Source organism: Mixophyes fleayi, chromosome 1 (genome assembly GCF_038048845.1).
Source record: "Mixophyes fleayi isolate aMixFle1 chromosome 1, aMixFle1.hap1, whole genome shotgun sequence".
Taxonomy (NCBI): domain Eukaryota; kingdom Metazoa; phylum Chordata; class Amphibia; order Anura; family Limnodynastidae; genus Mixophyes; species Mixophyes fleayi.
This window is the reverse complement of record NC_134402.1, coordinates 407365375-407385288: the sequence shown is the minus strand read 5'-3', so window position 1 is coordinate 407385288 and position 19914 is coordinate 407365375. Positions and strand designations below refer to the sequence as shown.

General features: G+C 38.9%; 1 protein-coding gene across 1 annotated transcript in view; it reads right to left on the bottom strand.

Annotated features, from left to right (window-relative positions):
• ANKDD1B (ankyrin repeat and death domain containing 1B) overlaps positions 1-19914 on the bottom strand; it is a 62001-nt gene that overhangs the window by 23772 nt on the left and 18315 nt on the right. The window contains exons 4-8 of the mRNA XM_075193406.1: positions 16868-16966; positions 13718-13822; positions 5225-5323; positions 2483-2581; positions 550-648 (exon numbers count right to left, since the gene is read on the bottom strand). Coding sequence (XP_075049507.1) covers positions 550-648; positions 2483-2581; positions 5225-5323; positions 13718-13822; positions 16868-16966 — 501 coding nt within the window. The remainder of the gene's footprint in view (positions 1-549; positions 649-2482; positions 2582-5224; positions 5324-13717; positions 13823-16867; positions 16967-19914) is intronic.

Sequence of the window (19914 nt, the reverse complement as noted above, 5' to 3'; positions counted from 1 at the left end):
GACAGAGCACTGGACTGATGCACCACTGGACTCAGCAAGGACAGAGCACTGGACTGATGCACCACTGGACTCAGCAAGGACAGAGCACTGGACTGATGCACCACTGGACTCAGCAAGGACAGAGCACTGGACTTATGCACCACTGGACTCAGCAGGACAGAGCACTGCCAGAAGCACCACTGGACTCAGCAGCACAGCACAGCACAGCACGAGAAATAGCAGGACAGAGGACCACCTAACACACCCTCCCTCTTCCCTGATCAATGCCTGAGTGAAGATGGCGGCGGCAAGCGGAGAATTTAAAGGTTCCGAGTATCGCGAGATCCGACACCAGCCCTCCGCAAAAGAACTTGATTTTTGCACCAGATCTGAAGTTGGTAGAGGGGAGACCTACTCATAATATTAATGGGACACATACTGATTCCTCCAGTTACACAATGCAATTCTTTAATCAGTTTGCCCACATGCGTATTTTACACGGCTGATGTAGCATTACTAGTATGAACGGTGAGAGATTTTTGTAGTTGATGTGCAAAATAAAATACCTACATTGGTTGTAGTGTTGATATCGCTTCCATCTTGCAATAACTGATCAGCACATGATTCATACCCTCCTTCAACTGCCAGATAAAATGGTGTTGCCCCTTTCTGTTGAGGAGTTTAAGGAGATACAGTGTTAGAGGCAGCTGCTGTCTGTATTCTTATATCCCAATCATGCAAGACCTTATAAGTCATATTTCACTGAAGAACGTTTATTGTTGTGGTAAAATCTGATGGGGGGGAAAAAGATCCCGCCAACAATTAGGTCACATAACATAAAAAGATCTTCCTTAATTTTGGTAAAGGATTCATGGATGGCTCTGCAGATGAGACATTTAATTGTTGCTAATACAGATTGAATTTAACAGAACAACTTATTTAACAGAAATCCACCAACTCTTGCTAAAAAGAAACCTAAATATATTTAGCCTCAATTAAAAAGAGTGACGGTAAATTCGATGGAGAGATAATTTTGAAAAATAATTTCTACCAGTGTGACATTAACATGGGTAGTAAGTATATGTGAGGATAATGTTCGACACCAACAATACCTTTCAGAGTGAAAACCTCCTGTCTGCTACTTTTGTGAATATGGATTTATATTCAAGGCTACCGTATGTGTTCTAGGAAAATGCAGGAGGGGTATATATATTTACGAGTAAGTGATTTATTTACAGCATTCCGGTCAGATATACTTAATGTAAGAAATATAATGTACATATAACACTAATAAGTCTCCATCTGGATATTAAAGTTTCCTCATGACATCACAGAACATAGCTGTGTATTTAGAAATGTACTAATTAGTAATTAGTATTAGTATTAATAAGTAATTATTTTCAATTTCATATTGTATATGGCTTTACTGGTGGGCCTTGTACACCCAATATCAATATCAAAAGGTGAGTACTTTGTTCCAGGTGGGGTTTTATGAAAGTCAGTAGACCGATTGCAGATTGGCTCCCCTCCACTAGCAGTGATTAGCAAGGCATTTAGTGTTTCCTTTTTGTTGCCAGATGCCAACGTTGTGGGAATAGGTAGGAAGATTATATTTGGATCTCTGCAATGCGTATGTGGGGATTTGCAAGCTCTGCATGTACCTAATCATTTATTGCACTGATTTTGCTGTGTCATTATAGTGGAGCAAGGAGTAATATCCCCAAAAAATGCAAGAAAATAACATCTAATCTAATTCTAATTTTGCTAATGCATTCTGGTGATGATAGCTAACTTGCCTACATTATAAAGGCCTTAGTGCTATAGAAAGAATGCAATCTATCTATTAAAGGATGGAATCTAGACTTAATTAAAAGCACATACTGAAAACCCTTATACAGCAAGTATGCTTGTCAGTATCAGGACAGTCTATTATTTGCATACTGATATCAATTAAATAAATGGCAAAAATTTCACCTAAAATCTGAATTAAAAAAATAAAGGCTAATTATAGTCTACTGGAACATAATGATATAACATATAATACTGGCACATTTCTCTTTAAAAAGGCAAACTGATACGTTCATATATGTAGAAGCAAAATAAATTGTTCAGTTCTGCCATTCTGATAAATGACATATTTCTACAGCTTTAGGATATTGTCCAAAATATATCTGATAAAGGACAATAAGCTTAAACTACAAAGCTAAGCATGTCAGATAGTTTGCTCTATGGTACTGGCACGTTCCCTGTGAATGAATACACAAGCAGAAATTCTACAGAACAAGACAGTCTTTCAGTCCCTCATATTCTACTACATCTGAGCAATAAAAGGTAGAAAATCCCCTTCCCCCAACACAGCAACCTGCAACTAAGGACTCAGAGAGAGCATGTTGGGCATACTTAGATTAGTATAGCTATATATAATGTGTTTTTTAGTTGCTTGTTAAGAATTATGCACAAGCATCCTATTTATTTTTTTTTGCTACTGATGACTGACATGTACCACATTTGGAGTATCTTTTTCTTCCCAACGAACCAACAGGGCCCTCACGACTGCATCGTGGCCATTTGCAGCAGCCAGGTGTAGAGCTGTGTTAGCATCCTGTAAGTGATGGTACAACATAAACACAAATCATTACTGATTATTAGGGTCTATCAACTCTCAGTCCTACAATCTGCAATACACTAACATAAATATTGAAAGTGATTTTGGTATATCCACCAGGAATTACACTAGCCTATGTATCAAAATGTATTCATACATCATAAAGCCTATACATGCAAATAAATAAAAATATACCAGAGGCAGGGACATTGAATCATAGGCACAGCAGATAACCAACAATTACTACAAAAAGGATGCAAATTAAGAGATCCCAACAGAGCATTCATCAAACACATGCACTCTATGCGGACTAGAGAAAAGCAGCCTTGAGATGCAGAACTACAGCTCAGAGCATACACTGTCACACATATTTAAAGGGACAGTATAATGGAACACAGTATTTTAAAACCAATGTATGGTTAACTCTTCATACTGAGTACAAAGGTGGTCTCACATCTGAGGCAAGATTTTTTTTTTCAAAGTTATTGATTGGAAAACCAAGTAAGTAAGATATAATTTTAAATTATAATCTACGCTGAGTAGCACCAGAGGTACTTGTCCTACTGGTGTTATTGGATGATGTTTATTTTAGTCTGCTGAAAAAGCATAGAGACAGGACACATTTATTTTAAAAATGTACATACAATTAGGTACCCTGTGCAGAATGATTTAAACCACTTTGTTGCAATGAACATTTCTAGTAAAAGTGTAAATTGTAATATTAATAATAATAATAATATTAATAATGATAATAATAATAATAATAATAATAATAATAATAATAAGTATTGATTTTTGGGTGATTGACTATTCCATAAGATCTGAACAGACCTGAGAGTAAATATACTACACTATATTTGTCTTTATTCCTTTTTTCCACATGTTACCTTTTGGATGGACTGTGACTAATAAGCGAATATTGGAAAGACATCAAAAGAGTCTTGATTATATGGATTGTATGAAATATTGTACATATTAAATACGTGTTGAATGTAAGAAGTTTAATATCTCTTGATGATTAGATAGCGCCAATGGTTGTGTACATGTTTATGTATTTTACCTATGTATTGGTATTTTGCAGTGTGATATAGGTGATCACTTTGGCACACTACCAAGGCAGCCATTGTAATAAGGAAAGGCAGGAGTCCTGTACACATTATCCTGTCACCATGACATATACAATACTCTTGTATGAATGAAAGGGAAAGGCAGGAGTCCTGTACACATTATTCTGTCACCATGATATATACAATACACTTGTATGAATGAAAGGGAAAGGCAGGAGTCCTGTACACATTATCCTGTCAACATGACATATACAATACACCTGTATGAATGAAAGTCAGGAGTCCTGTACACATTATCCTGTCACCATGACATATACAATACTCTTGTATGAATGAAAGGGAAAGGCAGGAGTCCTGTACACATTATCCTGTCACCATGACATATACAATACTCTTGTATGAATGAAAGGGAAAGTCAGGAGTCCTGTACACATTATCCTGTCACCATGACATATACAATACACTTGTATGAATGAAAGGGAAAGGCAGGAGTCCTGTACACATTATCCTGTCACCATAACATATACAATACACTTGTATGAATGAAAGGGAAAGGCAGGAGTCCTGTACACATTATCCTGTCACCATGACATATACAATACACTTGTATGAATGAAAGGGAAAGGCAGGAGTCCTGTACACATTATCCTGTCACCATGACACATACAATACACTTGTGTGAATGAAAGAGAAAGTCAGGAGTCCTGTACACATTATCCTGTCACCATGACACATACAATACACTTGTATGAATGAAAGGGAAAGTCAGGAGTCCTGTACACATTATTCTGTCACCATGATATATACAATACACTTGTATGAATGAAAGGGAAAGGCAGGAGTCCTGTACACATTATCCTGTCACCATGACACATACAATACTCTTGTATGAATGAAAGGGAAAGGCAGGAGTCCTGTACACATTATCCTGTCACCATGACATATACAATACTCTTGTATGAATGAAAGGGAAAGTCAGGAGTCCTGTACACATTATCCTGTCACCATGACATATACAATACACTTGTATGAATGAAAGGGAAAGGCAGGAGTCCTGTACACATTATCCTGTCACCATGACATATACAATACACTTGTATGAATGAAAGGGAAAGGCAGGAGTCCTGTACACATTATCCTGTCACCATGACATATACAATACACTTGTGTGAATGAAAGGGAAAGTCAGGAGTCCTGTACACATTATCCTGTCACCATGACATATACAATACTCTTGTATGAATGAAAGGGAAAGGCAGGAGTCCTGTACACATTATCCTGTCACCATGACATATACAATACACTTGTGTGAATGAAAGGGAAAGTCAGGAGTCCTGTACACATTATCCTGTCACTATGACATATACAATACACTTGTATGAATGAAAAGGAAAGGCAGGAGTCCTGGGGGTAAATATATAATCGCTGATATTCGGCAACATTGCCGGCTAAATTTAAAGCGGCAATGTGATTAATCACATTTCCGCTTTAAATTTAGCCGGCAATGTCGCCGAATATCAGCGATTTGTGAAAATCGCACTTTAATACATTTACCCCCTGGAGTTAACTATACCTTGTCTTCCTCCATTGTGAATAGTCCCAGAGAAATCAGATTGTTGATCATATTAATATGTCCATTCTCAGCAGCTAGGTGAAACGGTTCTCTACCTTTCTGCAATAATAGAATAGAGAAATACTGTTAGGAACATTTTAATTTAAGAAACTATGATATTTATATTTAAACAAATGAAATACAAATTGTCAAAAAACAACAAGGTAGGTATAACTTAAAATGAGAGTCCACAGAAGGAGAAAAGGCAGGGCTTGTTTCCCTAATTAATCAAATCCTGATAAAAACAATACTAATCCGGGTAATAATATAGTATAAATAACATTGGTTTTAAATGAACGAATGAATGAGTAAACTAAACAATTCATTAGAATGAGATTTCAATTATGAAATGTGTATCCTGTGTATTTTTTAATGCTGGCATTGTTACAATCTCCTGATATTTATTTACAAAACTCATTAAATTAAACTGTAGGGACGAGTGATTTTGTTTAGCTGTAGACCTATATTGAGATAGCTAATGAATTATAAGATATATATTGCTGTAAGAAAACAGTCAATATTAAACAATTTTACTGTGATAACTTACAATTAATTTAGCCCTATTTCATTATCTTCCTAAGATCTACAATAAAACAAAATATATTGCTCTGCACCCATATATGAATTGAAATGGCAATAGATAAAACACATAATTTGTGATTGAGAAAAGTATTGAACATATCTATCTCCTTTAGGGCTAGATTTACTAACAGGCGTGTTTGTAAACCCGCCGACTTTCGGCGGGTTTGGCGGCGGTTTAGCCATCGCCGGATTTACTAAGGCTAAACCCGCTGTCCAAACGGCCAGAAATGATGTTTTCAAACCCGCCTCTGTATAAAGCGCCGTGACGGTTTCAACAATGTTCAACATACAAACAGCCGGATTTACTATTAGGGGGTTTATAAAGCCGCCGGAAAACCGCCATTCAATAGACCAAAATGAAAGCGCTGCTTGTGAGCAGCGAGATTGTTCAAACAGCTGCTGTTTCAGATATTTGGTCAATCAGAACTTAAGAGAAAGCACCTTTGATATTTTAATCATTTGGAAAATCATTATTTATTGCTAAAGGGACAAAATAAATGTAATAATAATTTATGAAAGATTTTTTTTTTATATTTTTTTTTTAAAGGGACACTGTTATAGCATTATATTTTGTAGAAAATGTGAATATATAATATTATTAACTGATTGTTAATGGTGGATATAATTATTTATGTTGCACAATTTGTCATGACATATTGTCCAAATAATGTAATAATTAAATAATTTTATCCCCTTTATATAATGAAAATTTTTTATTCCCTCATAAGATAATATTTTATTCATTTTGCCCCTTAATCAATAAATAATGATTGCCAACATAATTTAAATATCAATGGTACTTTCTCTAATGTTCTGAATGGCAAAATAGTTCAAACAGCATATTTAAGCTATCAAGCCATTCTGAAGCAGGTATTAAAACTGTCCTGTCCTGTCTTTTGGCTGGCGGTTTTGTGGCGGTTTTGTGGCGGTTTCATCCAAACCGCCGGCGGTTTGGACAAAACCGCCGGCGGTTTAGCTTTTTCAATCCGCCACACATCGCCAGTCATTTTAAATTGAAGCCTCAAGTCGCCCTATAGTAAATGCGGCGGTTTGAACCACTAAACCGCCGGCGATGAGTGGCGGTTTCAAACCGCCACCAAACACGATTCTTAGTAAATCTAGCCCTTAGAGTGGCGGATGCACCTTCATGTTGGTAATGGGCTGTAATTGCAGAGCTGAAATTTGATTTCACAGACCAGCAACACACTCTGAAGAGGAGGAAATTTAGCTCCGCCCCTGCTCCACATAAGGTAAGAGGTGGGAGCAACTACAGCACATGTCCCAGCCCTGAAAATGTCACTACCATTAATATTAATCTGACTGGTCCATGGTACAATGTAAAGTTTCATTTTCTTATCTTTATATTTTAGTAGCATTGTGTCAGGTAGGAGTTTGTGATTTAATAGCAGGTTGTGACAGGCAGTAACACCTGTTTATTCCATACATATATTGCTGCAAAGCCATCGTTTTTAATGCAAAACAATAACACATTATGATCATAGCAGTGACAGCAAAAATAGAAATATGTTGATGCTTTATAAATGAAAGTTAATTATAAATATTTATAATATTTTTTTTAACGTATTTTATTATTATTATTATTAATTTTTATTTATAGGGCGCCACAAAGTATCCGTAGCGCCGTACAAGGACAAACAATGGCACAGTACAAGGTGAAATAGCACAGTACAAGTAACAGTAAGCACTATAACTCTGGGGGCTCAGGCACAGCATGAAAGAGAGGGAGGGAGGGGAAAAGTGATACAGGCAGGTAACTATGGCCCAAGAGGGTGGGCACGGATGACAGGTTGAGAGTCACTGAGGGGAGCGGAGAGAAGCGAGAGGAGACAGAGGGCAGAGGGACTGAGAGGAGGTGAGCTGAGTAGCTGGAGAGCGCAGTTAAAAGTGATGGAAACAGAAGGTAGGAGAGCCCTGCTCAAAGGAGCGAACAATCTAAAGGGAGGGGAAGACAGACAGACACATGGATGAGATGGAGAGACAGGAGAAACGGAGACGGAGTCGAGGAAGGGGGAGAAGGGAAGAAGGGATGAGTAAGAGAGGTAGCCGACCGGTGGGAGTTTAGGCATGAGACTGGAAGGCTTTAAGGAAAAGGTGGGTTTTTCCCCACACCTTTTCCCCACACACACTAACACACGCCGCTAGGCTTATATATATTAGATAAATTAGGACTAAACTGTGGTCAATGCTTCTGTATAGGGTGAAGAGATTATATTTTCCAACCCTAAATTCTACCATTGGAAGGAGAAGATAGGGGGGACCTTGTCCTGAATATTTAAAGTTGTCTTTGAGACATAATATTATGGAAGTGTTTTATTTTTTTTTGTCCTACAGATTATATTATTAAAATAAATCATAGATGACTATTGTGTTTTTCATTTAGAGTTAGGTGTAAATCAGGATAGAAGGTGTAATTTTTGCGCCGCGGTAAAATCATGTTGCACTGCAGATTTAGAGTTGGGAGGGAGGGAACGTGTCCTAGCTCAACTCTAAATCACTCTTGTCTACTTTCTGGAGCAATCACTCTTGGCTACTTTCTGGAGCAATGACTCTTGGCTACTTTCTGGAGCAATGACTCTTGGCTACTTTCTGGAGCAATGACTCTTGGCTACTTTCTGGAACAATCACTCTTGGCTACTTTCTGGAACAATCACTCTTGGCTACTTTCTGGAACAATCACTCTTGGCTACTTTCTGGAGCAATCACTCTCGGCTACTTTCCATGAGGTCCAAAGGGCACGTGTGGGGTTTGTGACGATGCAATTTGCATCATCCCAGCACTGTCCCCTGCTGTGCAATGACACAACTGCTTCATCGTGTAGCGGGGAAGGGGCCAGGTTGCTGAAAATTGCACCATAAAGGTTGCGGCCTGCCCGATTTACAAGAGGAGAGGCAGGATCTGGGAGTGTAGTCTACTCTCCTGGGGATTCGGGAAGATTCCCTATTCCTGAGTCTCCTGGATGCTGCGGGAGAGTAGTCTCTAAGTCATAGTGTAGTAATGCTGCCCAGTATTGGTGTGCTACATTTGCACATTTTACATGATCCATTTGTACCATTGAGCTGGATTTGTATCTAACACTACATAAGGCCCTTTGTCTCTACAACACAGCTAGGTCTCTTTTAATGGTGTTGTTGAGATACCTGGTTTCAGCTATAGATATTACAATAGCAGCTCCACTTATTAGGGCTTAAAAAGTAAATGAAACAGATAACAGCTGCCCAAATAACCAGAGATGACTTTATCCCAGTGATTACTTATTTTATAAAATTTTAGTGCAATTTCATTTCTAGTAACATGTTGTTAATCCATCACTGATGCAGGAATAGTTAAGGTCTATTTAATGCAACAATATAACTGGCACCGTTGGCTTTATTCACCTATGTTCAGCAAGCCGCACATACAATTTTGTATCATTAAAACATCATGTAAAAAGATGCAGAACTATATTCCATAAATATAATATTCCCCAAATTATGCAGCGCCCACTACTGCAGCCACAGCTTTGTCACCCACGATCACCTGAATACATACACACCTTTAGAATACGGTCATTTGTCTACCGTTTACTAGTCTCTCACGCGGATTATCTGGAGTACAAAGCACAAGTAGTTTTCTAGGTCACTTGGTCATTGCTATTGACAGCTATGTCAGGAATAAGATGGATCCACCTTTACAGAATAAATATTGATATTCTATTTACAATGAGCACTTCTAATTCTCAATATAGAAATGTATTGTTTTGTGTTTACAAGAAGGGAGGCCTTCTTAATATAATCCAAATCCTACACATAATACATAGGGTTGTAAGCTCCCTTTCCTAGGTCAAAGAGAATATCATACACTGCTCATTATAGTAAGAAAACCCACAACACACATAGATTGGACTTTTCCTCCTTTAAAACTGGATCTGCAACATATAAACTTCCTAGAGAGCAGTTATGACTTACTGTCAACCCATAGTCTACATACATACATACATTTTATATATATATATATATATATATATATATATATATATATATATATATTTATTTATTTGTATTCCAAAATACAAACATGCTGTAAGAGTTCTGCCTTACCAGAAGTGGTCGTACAACAGTGTACTTACATAAAGCTGTGATTCTCCAACTTACTTCATATATAGTAGTTTACACAAATGTAAGAATTACTGAACCAGTGTTTTGACAATTATTAGATGATTCAATAACCAGTCTATTTTTATATTACAGATTTATTACAATTCTCTAATTGACCAACTTGATTATAAAGGATTTACTATTTACCAAATATTGCAAGTACGCCGACCCAGATTTACATGTTTTGCCAGCGTAGGTCACTTGTTTGCACAGCACCATGACCTCTCTACCCCGTCATTTTACCTCCTATTTGTTCGAACTGTATGTCATGTGTTTAAAACAGATACATGGAAGTTATTGTGCTAAAATTAAGACCATGAATGACCACTCCTCAGCCTATTGGCAAAAATCAGGTGTAGATGCCCAAGTACGCAGTGGGGCTTAAAGGTGCCCTCTGTAGGCGATTGGCTGTCACCTGGTCCTCTGGCCAAGACGCCGGTCACTTGATGCCTGAGGTGCCATGTGCTCCTGGTGCTGCACTAGCCGATGGTGCCTGAAAATGCACTGTTGTTGGGATACCACTATGTGCACAGAGTAAGCCACAGAGCATAAAGCTTTTTATTTCAGTGGTACCACCTTTCCTGTGCCCTAGCATTCTATCCAGGGCAAGAACATTTTTTATACACCCCGTCGAAATGCTGGGGCCTACATGGCACTATTTATTCAAATTATTTTTGCACCCACACCTTTTCACATTTTTTGTGTTACTTTTTTTTATTTCTGAGGGCTTTAGGTGTGACCTTATGGTTAGCCCTCTCCCCAAGTCATGAGAGGCTCACTCATCCTGGGGGGGAGCTGAAGATTTAGTTCCCGAGGTGAGCTTCAGGAAAAGGGGCCCATCTGAACCTTGAGGCAGAGGTTGGCGTGAAGACCATTGTCCCCTAAGGAGACTTATGTCTCTGTGGGTAAGATATGTAAAGGGGTCCCCCCTAGCTTGGGCTAATGGAGATCAGAAGTACCTTATCACTCTTTGGGCCCTTATGGCTGGGGGTTGGGGAGGTACAAGGAAGGGTCCAAATACCCAAGTACCCCACCCCTTAGCACAGTCACTGCATTGCCCTGTACTGAGTGATTAGAGCACACGTCTCACACTTCAATAAAACAAATAAAAAAAATATTTTAATATTTAAATATTTGTTTAATAATATACAAAATAAAAACAATGATGTATAAAGTGATATTGCTTCCGCTGCACGATTTTCCATAAACCCAGGCCTGCATGAATGCAGTTACAAAACTTACAGACAAAGTGCTTGTTGGATGTTTGCTTTAAGAAGAAAATGAAGTAGTATAAGAATGGAATGTATAAAGTAAGTGGCATATAACGGTAATAACGGTAATCGTGTGCAGACCGCGAGATTTTCACGGTTTTCGCCGAGAATTGAATTAGTGTCAGATACCAGACTCTCCACTGTACTTACCGGGGTGTCCTCTAATCTCTAGCACTTCTCTCTTGTGAGAATGAGGTCACATGACCGCTATCTCGGCCAGCTCTCTGCTCCCACATTCCCGGGGTATTCAAACACAGTTCTATGGCAAGATGGTGCCAGATCTTTGAGTCTATGCATGTCCCAGCCTCTTAGACCAGGATTTTAATATCTTCTCTAGCATTCCTGATATCTGTTCAAGTATTCCCAGTATCTCTTCCAGCATTGTTCCTGGTATCTGTTCCAAGTATTTCTGGTATCTGCTCTGCTCCAGCATGATTCCTGGTATCTGTTCCAGCATTCCTGGTATTTTCTCTGGTATTATTCTTAGTATAGGTACCAGCGTTCCTGATATCTATTCCAGCATTCCTAGTATTAGTTCTGGTATTCCCAGTATCTGCTCAAGTCTTGCTCCTGGTATATGTTCCTGTTTCTGCTTTCGTTATCAACTCTAGCATCTGCTCCTGACATTGGTTACTGCACTACCTGACATTCTTACCTAGATCCTGATGAAAGGGCTGCGACCTGTGTAGTGTTAGCAGCAAAGACCAACCTCCTTGCAGGGCTCCTGGAGAAGACCTACACTACTTTAGACTCTGCACCTCTATTGTGGGTAGTGTTATATCAGGAGGATAGCATGGTGGGGTATTCAATTGACTGCAAGTTTTTTTTTTTTAAGACCACGTTAAGTCATTTTAACGCTGTTTTTTATAATTTTCGAGCGATTCAACTCCTTCTGTTTTTCTTCATGAAACGGTCCTCTCGCGCTCCAGTAGAAGGTCTATTGAAAGTATAGGGTGTGCGAGAGGCAGCTGCGTTAAAAGCTATTCAATTGTTTTTTAACGCGGTGCATTAAACAGGCCAATATGCTGCTTTATCTCGCGCCTCTTTGGGGTATGATAAAAATAAAAAAAATAAGAAAACTATTTGAAATCATGTAATAATGAAAAAAAAAGAAAAACTATGTTTATCAGTAATGCCGACAACATGTAAAAGTTGATTTTCTTATGAAAAAATAATGGAAAAACCCCCCAAAAAAATAAATAAATAAAAAACATTAATTAAATATATTTATATATGTTTTTGGTACAAATATGGTATGTACTAATGTGTTTTGACATGGTATAAATGATTCTATAGTAAAAAATAGTTAAATAAAGAAATATGCTAAAGAAAGTACTGTAATGTAGATATTATCAATGTGTAATGCAATCTAGTGTATGCAAATCCTTTTTTTTGTGTTATTCATGACGTGTTAAAACTCCCCTTCACTCCCCTAAAAACTGGCAAACACAATGATTAACGCGCAGGGGGTAGCGTTCCCTCTTTTTGAATTGCACGAGTTTTCACGCGGCGTTACCTAAAAAACGTTCGCTATAGGAGTTAAAAACCAGTGTGTGATTATTATTATTATTTATAACGCAGCGGGTAAAAAAAATGGTGGTCAATTGAATACCCCCCATAGAGTCCCAAAGTTCCATTACATTTCCTGACACTAATAGTGCTTCCCTGACATTAAAAACCGAGGTCTTTCCTCCAGAAACAAAAATATGGCAAAATATAAGCAGTCTGTGTGTATGCACTGGTACAGTACCAGTGGTACTTACTACCATACTGCCGTACTAATCCAATTCCCAGGTGTCTCTTCTCAGGAATAAGAATGACTTATTTGCATGTTTAGTCAGCAGCTCACAGCTCTCCTCAACCTATTTAACTGCCTCAGTTAGGCTGTCTCACATGCTGAGCAGAAAAACACAGAGTGACGAGCTCCAACGCAGATGAAACAGTCGGCACAAAGTGGGATTCTGTGTCAGTTCTGGCTGATGTTCTAAAACCCAGTGAGTACAGTATTGACTGTAAGTTTCCCACAAGTGTTTTCTCCTAGCACCAGGGCCGGTGCTAGGGTCCTCGGCGCCCTAGGCACAATATAAAAATCAGTTTTTTAATTTTGAGGCGCCCTGCAGAGCCCGGCGCCCTAGGCAACTGCCTAACCTTGCCTAATGGGAGCGCCGGGCCTGCCTAGCACTCAAATGGGGCCTTGTTCTAATGACTGGGACTGAACTGAATACCATTCTATATAAATGTGTGGTTCAAGACTTGCTATTAATGCTTTATTGTAATTCGACCTGTTATCTGTAGTCCAGATTCTGTACATGATGTGATATGATAACGTCCATTTATATATTCTCACTGTTTTTAGTACTCAATATCAGGACACAAACCAATATTGATATTAACTTCTCACATATGTGGAAAGCAGAAATATGTTATAATTTGAGAAGGAAATGTACCTTATCCTTGATGTTTAAATCTGCCAGCTGAAGTTCGGTTAGGAGATAATGCACAATATCATTCTTGTCATTCTGGGCAGCGAAATGAAGAATATTCATTCCATCCTGCAAAACATAATCTTGTTTCATTCCATATATTAAACATTCCCCCTCCAAAGTATAATTATCTCTCATGATGACAAGCAGTAAACCTCGCTGGTTGTGGGTGTAGCTGATATAACGTCTCACTAAGCACCTCTATTCTTGGTTATTTTATCGTTGAATCCTCAGAGTCAGAATGTTTCCAATCTCTATATTTATTATTATGAAACTTAAATAATTTGTAATTTTTGATATTTTTTTTTTTATTGTGGTTGCCATTTTCTTGAGATTCTAATGAAAAAAAGCTACTGACAATAATTTATTAGAAACTATTATCAAATCAATGGAACTTATTTAATTTTAAAGCGCTGCACTAACAAGACAAACAGTTACAGTCTACCAACTGCCTTGAGCCCATATTCACAGGAAAGCAACCTATTAATCTCCCAGAAACTAATGAAATTACTGAGACATGAGGCCCTGGTTCTTTGGTAATTCATAGACAACCCTGCACCAGTAATTGTCTGGCAAGCAAATATAGGAGTTGTAATTGGTGGAGAAAAGAAGGTGGCAAATTTGTAGATTCTCTATTCTTACAACATACCTCCCCTAGGCGGCCTCTGGATGGGGGCGTGGTCACTGCATGATGGAGGTGTGGCTACGGTACGAAGGGGCATGAGCACATCATGAAGAGACGTGGTCACAATCCGGGGGCATCCATAGCGCTTTTGAAGTGCTAGGCTGCCCGTTCTCTCCTCCACTTCTAAAACCTTCATTGCTGTATGCACCGCGCCAATTTCACTGCCCCTCTGCATGGCAAAGCAGCATACAACATGCAATACCTCCCTAATATTCCACAGTTCAGGAGAAAGCTGCCCTGATCGGGATTTTGGGACAGAGCCCTAAGATTGGGACTGTCCCGTCCTCATATAATCCATAATAAAAATGGAAACTGCTTGATGGTTGGGAGGAAGGGGGTTAATGAATTGACTATGGGGGAAGGGTTAATGAATTGACTGGGGGGGTTAATGAATTGACTATGGGGGAAGGGTTAATGAATTGACTGGGGGGGGTTAATGAATTGGATGGGGGGGATAATGAATTGACTATGGGGAGTGATGAATTTGCTAGGGAGGGTTAATGAATTGACTGTGGGGGTGAGCAAATAAGTGGTTGAGTGGTTGTTGAAATGGATGGTGGGGGTCATAAACCTTCTGGTGGGGGTTGATAAAAATGGCTGGGGGGGTGTAGTGGCTGGTGGGGGGAGCTGATGAAATAGCTTGCGGGGGGCATGATCTCTGTATTGTGTGGCAGTGACTAGAATGCTAAATACTATACAGTCAGGGCTGGTAGATGTTAGTATATGATTGTAAATAATTTTCATATATTTTATTGACTATGTCTGTAATAGAGGCTTGTTCTATATGGTCATAATGGAATGTTGTGTTTGAATTATTCAGGGTTTGTTAAAATTTTGCTCTATAATACAATTTTTGCACATTTTAAATACAGGACTCCAATCTTCCAGAAGTCAACTGACAACAACGCTCCAAGAACAAGCAAGAGAGAACATCAGGTAGACTACACTGCAAGATCAGGTAAGAGATGAAGTGCAGAATGAAGTGTGTTTTATGTACTAATTAATATTTTACAATTTTGATATATATAATATATATATATATATATATATATATATATTTACTTGCACACACATTGATGGTGGGAGGCGGCAACCAGTGTATTAAGCCAGGGTGGCTGTGGCCCTTAATCAGGCCCTGCTGGTCACTACAGAACAGTCCAGTGTCTTGTCTTAAACCATTTCTGGGGGATATTTGTAGTGTGTTTGGGGTCATTCTTCTACTGGAAGTCCCATCGCCTTCAATGGAGACCCAACTTTCTGACACTGGGCTCAACATTCAACCAAAATGGTCTGATGACCTCCAGATTTCGTGATGCCATGTACACGTTCGATGTCATGCACACGTTTAAGACACCCAGTGCCAGATGCCGCACAGGAACCCCAAAACATCAGTAAATATCCTACATGTTTGACTGCATGGAAGGCAGTGGTGGAACTACAATTGGTGCAGCAGGAGTAGGGCCCATGGAGATAATGGGGCCAGCTGCATGGGGAACTAGCGAGCTGTGGGCCCCCCACAGCTCGCTAGTTCAGCCCTGATGGAAGGTGTTCATTTCTCCGAAAGCTTCATTTTGTTTATCTGCATTCAAGCATACATCATTAGAAAAATAATATATACACACACATTGGTGGACGTGGACTGGTAAACAGTGGTATGTAATACCACCACTTCTACTACTGCCTTCATTGTAACACTATCACATTCCAGTCACTTACATTATATATATATATATATACAGTGGTGGAAGTGGGGGTGTATACAGTGGTATGTCATACCACCACTTCTACTACTGCCTTCATTGTAACACTATCACATTCCAGTCACTTACATTATATATATATACAATGGTATGCAGTGGCGGATCCAGGGGGGGGCGATCGGGGCGATCGCCCCCCCCTAGCAGACACTTGCTGCCGACGGCTGCACACTATGTGCAGGCCTGTCACGGCTGGACGGACCTGCACATAGTGTGCAGCCGTCAGCAGCCTAAGATGTTAGAAAGGGGCGGGGCATAAATCGCCCCCACTAAATCGCCCCGGGTACAGTAGTTTTCTAGATCCACCCCTAATGGTATGTCATACCGCCACTTCTACTACTGCCTTCATTGTAACACTATCACATTCCAGTCACTTACATTATATATATATACAATGGTATGTCATACCGCCACTTCTACTACTGCCTTCATTGTAAACCTATCAAATTTCATTCACTTACATCTTCCATACAACCACTTCTAGACTTTCATTTCGACCACTGTGCGTGTATATATATGGAAATTTAGAAGTGGCGGTGTGGAAAATGTAATGGGAATGTAAGTGGATGGAATTTCATAGTTTTACATCAACCATACATTCAGGATTTCTTGTGCTTTATTACTTATATTGAAAATACTACTGTATACACTATATATAGGAGGAATACATACCTCATTTGTAGCTTTCTGACTTGCTCCTGCCTTAATCAACATCTGCACCATCGTCAGATCAGATGACCAGGCAGCCAGGTGTAGTAATGTGAGGCCATGCTGGAATCAAGAAAATTAGTCAATATATGCACTGTAATAATAAACCTGCAGTTTGCCTTTTAGTCATAAGTGGTAATGTATTTTCTTTGTAATGTATTTTCTTTGAGGGTGGGGAAGATGCATTTTGTGAATTTTGGAGATTCTTGTCTGCAGAAATATCCAGAAACCTGTAATCTACCCCATATACAGACAGAGAACATTACCTACACAACACCAGCTGGTAACTACATATGATGATAATAATAATAAAATTCTACTATAGTTATACAGACATAGAACAATACACTTACCCAACGTGTCATGATCAAGGGACATAATACCCATAGAGTTCTGTTATACTCTAGGCACATGTAAAACAGTTCACCTACACAACAGCATATCATGACCACTGGGCATAATCCTAATACAATCCTATTACCCTCTATGCACATATAGAACTATATACATATCCAAACTGTCATGACTACTACTGGACATGATTATACAATTATATTAAACCCTTTGCACACACAAAACAATACCAGTAACCAACATGTCATAAAAAGTGGAAAGGTAGACCTACCCAACATGACCTGACCACTGACATGCTGATAATATAATTATACTGCACTGCTAGATTTATACTCTATGTACACATAGAACAGTACACACCATGGCCACTAGACTATAATACAATTCTATTAAACTACATACAGACACAGGACAATGTACCTTCGGTACAACAGGACATCCTCTGGGCATGATCCTAATACAATTCTATTACACTCTATAAAGATATAGGACAGTATACCTACACAACCTCACATGTCTGCTGGATATGATCCTAATACAATTCTGTTACACTCTATAAAGATATAGGACAGTATATCTACCCAACGTCACATGTCTGCTGGATATGATCCTAATACAATTCTATTACACTCTATAAAGATATAGGACAGTATCTACACAACATCACATGTCTGCTGGATATGATCCTAATACAATTCTATTACACTCTATAAAGATATAGGACAGTATATCTACACAACATCACATGTCTGCTGGATATGATCCTAATACAATTATATTACACTCTATAAGGATATAGGACAGTATATCTACACAACATCACACGTCTGCTGGATATGATCCTAATACAATTCTGTTACACTCTATAAAGATATAGAACAGTACACGATGCACACGGGGCAGCACACTGGCTTAGTGGTTAGCACTTCTGCCTCACAGCACTGGGGTCATGAGTTCATTTCCCAACCATGGCCTTATCTGTGAGGAGTTTATATGTTCTCCCTGTGTTTGCGTGGGTTTCCTCCGGGTGCTCTGGTTTCCTTCCACACTCCAAAACATACTGGTAGGTTAATTGACTGCTAACAAAATTGACCCCAGTCTGTGTTTGTCTGTCTGTGTCTGTGTGTATATTAGGGAATTTAGACTGTAAGCTCCAATGGGGCAGGGACTGATGTGAGTGAGTTCTCTCTCTCTGTACAGCGCTGCGGAATTAGTGGCGCTATATAAATAAATGGTAATAATAATAATAATAAACAGTATATCTACCCAACATCACATGTCTGCTGGATATGATCATAATACAATTCTGTTACACACTGTACAGACTAAGGACACTACACCTCCCGTATATAATATGATCACTATATATGATCTCAGTATAATTCTATTATACTGTTTACAGACATATAATAGTACACCTACCCAACATGACTGGACCACTGAAAATTGTACATAAATCTACTATGATTCAATATTCCTCTTTAACACATTTCACTTATACAACATCCAGGATACATATAATACAGCTGCATCCAAGAAACAGAATAGTATAATATGACAAAGGAAAATTGTAAAAAGTTGGATGCATATACTTTATTGTATACAAAGGACACTTTACAGATGTTTGTTTCTTTTGCATATGAAAGTTGTCTGTAAGGTCTACAGCAGTGATGGGCTACTCTGATAAGTTGGAGGGACACAGATGCAGCCCTACAAGAAGACAAAGGGTATCACACTGCTCTTCCTCCTCCCCTGTTGCATAACCTCCCTGCGTCATATGAGGTCACGTGATGCAGAAGTTGGCTACCCCAAAACCACCTTCTGTGCTAAAGCAGAGAATAAGATCGGGAGTAGTCCCCGGCTGGGATCTACAGGTCTTGTCTCAGCGGCCGCTGGTGGCCTGTGGGCCGTCTGTTCCCTACCACTGGTCTACAGTCAGATAAATATGTAGATAAAAATCGTTTTATATGACTGTAGACCTAAGGTATAGAGAATATCTGTTGCTATTGCAAATAATATTTTGTGTCATTCACCAATATATGTGTAAATGTTCCAGACTTTAAATGACATAATTAAAATGTATTCCTTAATTACCTGTGTGATAATCATATCCCTTTACATTTCTAATAATTTATAACAATTATTTTGATCAGTCAGGATCGAGTAGTACAAATGATTGGATGGAAGTCAACATCATGGCAAAGATAAAATGTATTATATCCCAATTTGAAATTTGTTTTGTTTAACTGTGGCAAGGACAGGGCAATTCATATGCTAAATACAATTATGTCATCTCTCTGTAAAATCTATGAGCAGACTTAGTGGCTGCACCCTTTGTTTGCTCTCTGATCTCCAATCTGGCCACTACAACAACATTGTACCATAATCCCCAATCATGCCACACTATCTCTCCTGCTATTGGTCAGCGCGGTGGCTTACTGGTAAGCAATTCTGCCTCACAGCACTGGGGTCATGAGTTCAATTCCCGACCATGGCCTTATCTGTGTGGATTTTGTATGTTCTCCCCGTATTTGCATGGATTTCCTCCAGGTGCTCCTGTTTCCTCCCACACTCCAAAAACATACTAGTAGGTTAATTGGCTGCTATCAAAATTGACCCTAGTCTCTCTCTTTCTGTTTGTGAGTGTATGTTAGGGG